Below are 9,412 nucleotides of genomic sequence, written 5' to 3'. Positions count from 1 at the left end.
ATCTTGTCCAACCTTTCATGGGCAAAGGAGCCTAGATAAGATTATCTGGCATCCTGTCTAATCACATATTGAAAACCTCCAGCGATGGGGACTCCACCGTGTCCCTGAAGAAGTTGTTCCAATGAGTGATTGTTCTTACTGTAAAAAATTTCTTTCTTATATCAAGATCAAGTCTCTCCCACTGCAACTTGGACCCATTTCCACTTGTCTTCTCCAGGTGGCCTCTTGTGAAGAGAGACCCTCTGTCCTCTTCGTAGCTGCCCTTTAAGTACTGGAATACTGAGATGAGGTGCCCCCTGAGTCTTCTCTTCTCCAGGGAGGGTCTTCAGTCTTACCTCATGGGGCAGGTTTTCCAGCTCTTTCATCATCTTTGTGGCCCTCCTTTGGACCATCTCCAGTCTGTTCACATCTTTCTTGAATTATGGGGACCACAACTGAACATAGGACTCCAGGAGCAGCATGACAGTGCTGAGTAGAGTGAGATGATCACATCTCTATCTCTGTTAGCTATGCCCAAGTGGATGCAGCCTAGGATCTGGTTTGCCTTTGTTGCCCCAGCAGTGCCCTGCTGACTCATGATCAGCTTGTTGTCCACCAGGACCTCCAAGTCCTCTTCAGCAAAGCTGCTCCCCAGTCATACAGATCCTAGTCTGTGCTGGGCTGTTTGGTTATTCCATTCCAGGTGCAGGACTTTGCACTTGTCTTTGTTAAACTTCATATTGTTCTTGCTTGCCCACTCTTCCAACCTGCCCATGTCTCTCTGTGAGATGGCTTACCCTTCTCATGTGTTCACCTCACCACCAGGTTCTAGGGTCATCAGCAAACGTGGTGAGGGTGCTTTCAACCCCATCATCCAGATCATTTACGAAGATGTTGCACAGCTTGGGACCCAGTTTCAGTCCTCGGAGGACCGCACTTGTGACAGGCTGATACTTTCCAAGAAGGCAATTAACTGGGTAGGTTATGGAAAAGTTACCACAACTGAGGAAACCAAAAGTATGTTCAGCCCCTTCACGGCAGTTGTTCCCATGAGTACTCTCACTTCATGGATAATGCAGGTTATCTTCTCTCACTCTGGCCCCGATGCTCAGGGCAAAAACTAAACAGTGGCTATAAAATATTTAGTAGTTGCTCATTCAGGCACCACCAGCTGAGGACTTTGTGAAAAAGTGGTTTGTGATCATGTAATTAATGACAGCAGCAAAATACATATTCATGAGCTAGAGGCATTCTGGTATTTCCTAATTTTGGGGCACTTGTCACTGTAATCTTAATACTTAAAACATTTCTTCTGAGTGTGTAGCGCATCAGTCAGGGTGGGCAACAGAAGGCACACCTGACTCGCAAATTTTCTAAGAGGCTTCCCTGGCTTCTGGGCGCCAAGTAACAACCAAAAGTGCCTTTTTGTCTCTCCAACAGGAAGTCAGTCCATGGGGACTGTCCCTCCTGATGAAAAGCAAAGGGAAGAGGTTTGAGATTTTTTCCTGTGTTCCAATTCACAGAAAAGTTTCTGTGTCTTTCCACTTGCATACAAGTTATCTTACAGATACAGGTGATGTTAATTCAGAAATTAGAATTGAAAAGGACTATCTAAAGCATTTCAAAAACAAACGTAGGATGGCTGTCAGCAGATTTATTTTAATTAATAAACTGTATGGCTTTAAACATCCAATAAAGGTAATCTCTGGTCTTAAATACCCCCACTCCCTTTATTGAGGTGTGCATGTTCTCTCCGCAATGGTTAGCTTCAGTGGTAGTAAAGGCAGAGACAAAGTACTAGAAACAGAAAACATGCAAATAAAATTCCTGCATGTCCTTCAGAAACTGTCTGTGCAGCCTGTAATTTCTAGGACGAAGGTTTGATGTCTCGTGCTTCAAGTGAAGTTTGAATCTGAAACAAACCCTGACTCCTGTGGAGAAGAAAATGTGTCGAGGAAGTTCGTCCTTTTTAATCAGAGCACCTAAGAAAAAGTGTTAGATCTAAAATATATAGGTTTTGTCAGAACAGGCATCTATAAAAACCTGAGCCAGAGAAATGTTTCTGTGTTTTTTTAATAACATTTACATTGGAAAATAAGTTTTTGGAGGACTCTTTCTCAATGCTACCAAACTCAACAGAGAAGTAAGCAACCAGGAAGCCAAGATGGCTTAGATTCAACTAAATAAAAAATATGATAGGTTAACTTTTTAGTTGAAGATAAGAGAAATGTAGAAACAATATGTACCAAAATAATTATTTTTAAAGTGTTCTTATAAAAATATTTTCATATTAAATAGTTTTGTTACATTTTACTTAGAAACAGGGCCTGCCCTAGTTTCTGTGATTGTTACAGCACTTTCAACACCTCCATCCCTCTGTACGACTATAGAACAGAGGTTCAGGAAAAAATTTCAATAATTGCTAGAGGCAGGTCTCCAAACAGAGCACCCACCATCAAGTTGCTCTTCTATCGTTGTTTTTTTATGTTGAAATAAACATTGCAAGGGCTTTTCCAGTGGATTAAATGTTTATAAGCAAGGACAATGGCAAGGTAATATCTTGTAATGTATATTAGGGCTTTCCCCACACACGTGCTTGCAAGTGCACATGCGTGTGTGTGAATACATATATAAAGTCTTCTTGGAAGATGACATCTCATTAATGTTCTTAAATCCTAGAGAGGTGAGCACATGCCAGTGTTACAAATTTAACTAGAAGGAGACAGTTGACAGTATTGTACCAAACTCTACAAAGAAAAGGATTAAGATCACGGGCAGGAGCCATGGAAGTAAAGTTGAACCTTTCCATCAGATTCACAAAATGTCAGCTATGGCTGTCCCAAATACAATATTATGCATTGATTGTATCATTTGTAAAAGTTTGTAACACACATGACATCATATAGAAACATTAAAAAAAAAAAAAAGGAAGAATTCTTAGAATCATAGAATCGTCTAGGTTGGAAGGGACCTTCGAGATCATTGAGTCCAACCATTGACCTAACACTGCCAAAACTACCACTAAACCATGTCCCTGAGCACCATGTCTACCCGTCTTTTAAATACCTCCAGGGATGGAGATTCCACCCCTTCCATGGGCAGCCAGTTCCAATGCTTGACAACCTTTTTGGTGAAGAAATTTTTCCTAATATCCATCCTAAACCTCCCCTGGCATAACTTGAGGCTATTTCCTCTTGTCCTATTGGCTGTTACCTGGGAGAAGAGACCGACCCCCACCTCTCTACAACCTCCTTTCAGGTAGTTGCAGAGAGCGATATGAATATTTGGTCTGTCTTTGAGCTTCCTTGAACTCATGGCTGCTCAGAGTTAGTAATTTTGTCAGCAGTTTCATTATTTGATGCCTAAAGGTAGGCAATTACATTTTGTATTTGAGTTTCAAATATCCTCTGAAAATCAAGTGATTTTTTTAAGTGCTTTGCTGTGAACTTAGCCCAGTTTCTGTTACTCATGCGGGAATATATTGGCTAGCATTCTTCAAAAGTTTGTCTCAGAATTAATAGGCATATGCAAACACATATTTTGATCTGCCTAGGTTTTGTGTTCTTGCTTCTTTTAATAGGTACTCAAACATCACATATAACCTTTTGTCCATCTCCTTCTCCACAGGGCTATATTTATAAATGGTTTCACCTTTAATATGGCCCTGCTTTCCTATTTTAGAGAACAGAAACGACTTATCAGCCTGGTAGCAGATCCTTATTTTGTCTGCCTCCCACAATCCATCAGGAGAGGGTTAAGAAAAGGACCAGTTATCTCATAGCAGTCAAATTCTTTGTACATCATTGAGTTTTACATTGAACATCTCTGTGTGCTGTCAGCTGCAGAGAAAGAAGATTACACTGTGTGTCTGCTACATGAATACCCTGTAAATACTGCTTCACTGCAAAAGGTAGATTTCTAATCAGCTATGAAATAAACAGAAACCACTAGTTATTTTAGCATTCAAACAAATTTGGTTGCTTTAATGCACAACAGCAATTTACTTAATGTATTAACAGACGTCTAATAGCACAACCGCCAAAATATCCAAAGGAATAAAACAAACCCCACAAATTAGAGAGGTTATGAAAATATTTAACAAGAGCAGTCCTACATACTGGGCTGCTCACCAGCATCTAGAGTGCAAGCAATTCTTCTTGAACCTACATATGATTTTGAACCACTGATCCCCAAGTTGGTGGGGAATAAGGACAGTGGGGATGGGGAGATGCAAGATTGTTCGGGTTTTTATGTTTGGTGTTTGCCAAGACAGTCTTAAACACCATCTTTCCAGGCACCGCTGAATACAGTTGAAACAAAAGTTTTTACGTAATTTGATAGAAAACAACTGCATAAGGGGAAAAGTGGAGATATACTTGAGATTTGATATTTTTAAAACATCAGGCTGTAAGCATACACATGTTGCAGGTCAGCTGTTTATAGAAACAGCAATGGGGGATGCAGTCAGTAATCAGTCTTGAATGTATCTTGTCGCCGAAAGCGTGTCTGTATACAGGAATACATAAGGGTCTAGTAAGTTCCAGAGGAGAAAAAATTCTGAATTAGAGCAGTGAAGGTTTCTTGTAGGATGCTCTTATATCTTTTGAGAAATGACAGGGATCTTTATGAAGTGATGCAACACTTGCAAAATCACAGCAAATGTGCAGATTGCTCATTCTGCTGCTGGTGGGGATCGTAATAGTATAGCCTGCATGGGGCTTTGTTTTCACAGTTAGACACAGAAACAAATCCAAACTTCATAATTAGGGCATAACCCAAATCCCAGGCTTTTAAAAACAGCTATTTAGCTCTGCTGTTCATGATGTTTCCCTAAGGACTCAATACTGACCAATCACTGACATGTGAATGTTGGCCATAGGAGGCTCTTACAAATAATGGTCCTTGCAATGTCCATAGCACAGCGAACAGCCCCGCTACTACGGATTTACTGCTTCAGAGATTCCTACCTCTGGAAGCCCCTTTCTTGTGGCACAGGTAGATATTATTGTGTAAAAATTAGTGTAGGGCCTTAATAAGATGCTGTGAAGACACTGTTTTAAATGTCACCAAGAAAATATTGGCTTCTATATAAAACAGTCAGGTTTTGCAAGTGATATGACATAGCAGATAGAAAGCCATCATGATGGGTTTATGTCATGTCACTTCAGTTTAATACAAAGAAAAATCTGCACGTCAGTAGCTATTCTTTGACAGTTTTTGTTATTTCTTCCATTATCATTACAATACAGCAGGAGTCTTCAAACTTTTTAGATATTTTGGTTGCCTCCATTTCTTGTGCAAGCATTATGCTTCTTGTGGAAGCATTAAAAGTGTCTGCTTACAAACAGGAATGCTGTCCCGCCTAATGAATGTGATGCTCTGTTGAGACACAGGGATTTTCGCTCACTCCCCAGCTCTGTTACTGGCCTGCTTATGACCACAGATTAGCTGCATCCGGCTGCATCCTTGGTGCAAACAACAGCTCTAGGTCAGTGTCATTAAATTAAATAGGTGGAAAATGCAGCTTAGTTATTGTGGTTTAATTTTTGATCCACCTTCTTTGAAAAAATACAAACTTCCAAATGCCAGGGACTCTGAAAAAAAATTGGTATTTTTCTTAGCTATCCAGTTTCTCCTACTGTTGCGAATTTTAATTCTACATGTACTTTAAAAACTGTATTTCTTCAAATCTTGGGCATGGCATTTTATTCCAACCTAGCCTATAAGGAAAAAAAAGGGCTTTGAACTATTAACCGGGACATATTAAGAGAGAAAGAGGGAAAAAATTCTTTCATTCTTGAAATCTGGTATCCTTTATTTTTTGCCTGAGCTTTGAATTACTGTTGGGTTTGTGTGTTGTTTTTTTTTTATTTCTTTTTTAATGAAAGTGTTGTGGGGAAAAAAAAAGAGTCCTTTCTAGTATGTGACATAAAAGAAATAATAAGTAAAACTGAAAATAGCTGGGAGAAATAAAAACTCTTTTGGTCTTAGCTTTCTCTTGCTTCAGTTTTCCACCAGTGTAACTCTAGCCTAGCCTGGGCAATAGCAGTCACATTAGAATTAGCTTTTCCTAAATGCATTTGTGAAAACACTTGTTTCTTCAACTAGTATAGAATTAAACTGCACTATTTTCTTCCACACCTATTTGTTTGTTTTCTTCTAGATCAATTTGTTAGAGACTGAGGTCCTAGATTTGCTAATCAAACCTTCTCTCAGACAGATATACACTGACTGGATCCAATAAAAGTCAGGATTTGCACGTGAAAATAATTTACCATTTATACACATTTAGAATTATTTTTTATTTTCAGGGTAATAAAGACCATATATTTTAAATAATACACAGCCTCTGAGCATGCGACTGACTTTGCAATGTAAGCTGGCTCCATGCTTGGAGTCAGGTGCAGACCTGGAGCCTTATTTTGTGTTTTCAAAACAGTAAGCATCCCAGTTCCCTCAGTAGCATATAGGAACACTGGCTCCTCTGCTTTGGTCTCTTCAGCCACAGATAAGCAAGTCATTTCAACTTTAAGCTAATAAAAACTTGAATTGTTGCCAAAAGATGTGTTAAAAGGACAATAGCAAGTCTAAAAATCAAAATACATCATTCATTCCCCCTGGAATGGATTCCTGATGCTCAAAGGCTTCATTTCAATCCCAAAGTAAATATGAGCAACTTTGAATAGCTGTGTACGATCTTTTGAAGGTTTGTGGGGTTTTTTCAAAAGAAAACTTCTCTTACTATGCTGTATCCTCAAATCTTATTAATCAATAAAGCCTTAAAGTGGCAAGTCAGTCACATCCTCCCACTAGGGTAAATGATGGTTTAAACCCTTTCTAAAAATTGCTTCCTTTTTTCCTCTCTTCTCCATCATAACATTTGTTTTGTTACAGGCTGCAAATGTGCTTTTCTGACTGCACTTTGTCACCCACAGATTCCACTGCACAGTGGGTGGAGAGCTGGGGATTTGTGTTCTGTTTTCATGCAGAGCTGTGCATTAAAAAATGTGCTGCTGCTGTTGTATTGTGAGTAGAACATCTTACCAAAACAGATTAATGATAGTCTTTCCAATCTAAATAAAACTAAATAAACGAACTTGATTACTTTCTATTCAGAAAATAAGAATACAAAGAGTAAATGAAAGAAAAAAAGAAAGCAAAAAGCTTAAGTCTATGATGATTCCTATGCACGTATATTTGGTTGTGGTTCCATTTATAATAAACTAAAGTCTGGTCTTTTAATGAGGAGACAAGAGGCATCAATGGTGCCCCTTGTTATTAGTTCAACTTTTCATTATGAGTAATTCTGACCTGGATAATGAAATCAGATTATGTGTGAAAAACGAAGCAATGCTGTACTGAAATGCAGTGTGAAGGTCAAACGTGGATTTGGTAGCTGTGGAAGAGTAAGAGACAACTTAGTTTTTAACAGACCAAAGAAAATATTTCCGATTCTGAAATACAGTTTAGGAGGGAGATGAAAGGAACAAGAAAAGAGAGGTGTGGCTTGAACTCCCGAAAAGAGAACAAGGAACTACAAAATATAATTTCCTAAGACAACCCCTGACACAGAGCTTGATTCCAGTCACTAACTCTCCTTCTTCTGTTTCGTTTCGTGTACACAGGGAATTACAATACTCATCAAGGGTCTGGGTCAGGCCCCCAATGTTGTGAATGAAAACATATCCACTGCCTGTAGTAGTGGCTCAACATTCACTGTTTCCAGAGATTTGTGTTTATTTATAAGCAGATTGCTCCTGGATTAATTTTTATTATTTAGAGGTGAAAAATGTCATACTGATGCTCAGGAAGTGAAATTATATGACAATATTGGCTCTGCATTTAAAGGTTTACATTCTGTGCAGTGCCCTTTAATTGAAACGTGGACATTCTGAGAATGATTATGGCATTAATAAAATACCATCAATGTGATTGGTATGGATTTAATACATTTAAAACAGTTTTGTGAGTTTCCTTTTTCTTTCTTTTCCAATGTTTGAATTTTGCAAAAATGCAAGAAATGTTGAAAACCTCTGATTTCAGTATTGTTGAATGTAAGTGAAAATAACAAAGCTGATAAAGAATAAAATAAATTTCTAAATAATTATTTCAGGATGGAAATTGTTAAAATATGCAAGTGTTACCACAAATTATCTAGCTTGCTGTACGAAATACTCACCCTCTGAGAAATTGATGCTTCTACTTAAAAGAAAAAACAATCTAAACGCATTCACAATAAAGACTGCAGATCTGTTTAAATTTAGAGAAAAGAATTATGTAGCTCAGAAATAATTCCAAAATGATGGAGCAAGCAAGATATGAACTGGAAACTCTGGATCTGGGAACCTGCAACCTACAGACTGTGAGGAATGAGGCTTCAGATCCAAATCTATGTCCGGGTCTGTCTTTTGTTCGTAAACCCCAGGAAAGGTCAATCCCCATTTTGATCTTTGAAAGAGAAGAATAAGCCATATCCCTCTGCCAGCCCAGGCCTTGCTTCGACTCACCCTCTCTGGCCACAGCTGTCTTCACTTTGGAAAGGTCCATAGGGCTGCTGCTCTCCTTCCCAGTGCTGCTCCTTACAGGCATGTGTTGGGGTATCCCAGTCCCAGTGGGAGAATATGACCTCCATGTGTATCCCACAAAAGGTTGACGTTTCCTGTATTTTCCATCTAAGTCAGAAGAATATGACTTTTACAAGGGGATGTAAATTCTGGTAAGGCATTAATGACTAGATTATTTTATTTTTGCTGGTATTTCTGTCTCAATTTATTTCCTATTTTTCAACAGACTTCCTTAAATGTTTGCCTTGTGCTCTAAGAAACTAATCTTTTTTTTATTCCTTCGTGGTTTATTACCTGTTGCAGAAGCAAGTGTGAGGGAACAAGATGATTTCATGTGTTTTGTGTTGTTAAACTAACACTGACTTTCAGTGAGGAATTAGTGTTTGTCTCTCTAGTTTGCGTATTAGTTTAAGTTTGTGAGAGACTTTGAGATCTTTTAGATGACAGGAAATACATAAAAGTGAGTTTTATTATGCAGCTAAGCATAATAGAGCCTAAAAATGCTTTCACACAATCCCACACAATTTCATGTGTTGATATGAAGAACTTGTAAATTGTCAGCACTAACAAAATAATTTGCTGAGCTGCCTCTTTAGGACAGCTATGCATTACTGAGAGATTAATTTTCCCTCTATAAATACAAGTCTATGTAAAGAAAGATCTATGTCACTAGATATTGCTGCAGAAGTGACATTTCTCTATTGAAATTCTCTGTTTAAAAAGGTGTTCCATTTTTTTTATCTTAAGTAAAATCACAATAAATAATAAAAAAAAACCACGATCGAGAAATGAGTGCTACTGTTGATAGTGTTTCAGTCCCCAAATTAAACCAAAACACAGTTTACTAGGGAAACAGGAATATCATGGAT

At 38.3% G+C, this 9,412-nt stretch overlaps 1 protein-coding gene across 1 annotated transcript in view; it reads left to right on the top strand.

The window, feature by feature from the left end:
* The first annotated feature begins 767 nt into the window (after positions 1–767).
* Positions 768–9,412, top strand: part of PTPRN2 (protein tyrosine phosphatase, receptor type, N polypeptide 2) — a 187,612-nt gene continuing 178,967 nt past the window's right edge. The window contains exon 1 of the mRNA XM_009886794.1: positions 768–956. Within this exon, the coding sequence (XP_009885096.1) occupies positions 768–956 (189 nt within the window). The remainder of the gene's footprint in view (positions 957–9,412) is intronic.

Source organism: Charadrius vociferus, unplaced genomic scaffold (assembly GCF_000708025.1).
Source record: "Charadrius vociferus isolate BGI_N301 unplaced genomic scaffold, ASM70802v2 scaffold255, whole genome shotgun sequence".
NCBI lineage: Eukaryota > Metazoa > Chordata > Aves > Charadriiformes > Charadriidae > Charadrius > Charadrius vociferus.
This window is presented reverse-complemented; position numbering and strand designations above follow the sequence as displayed.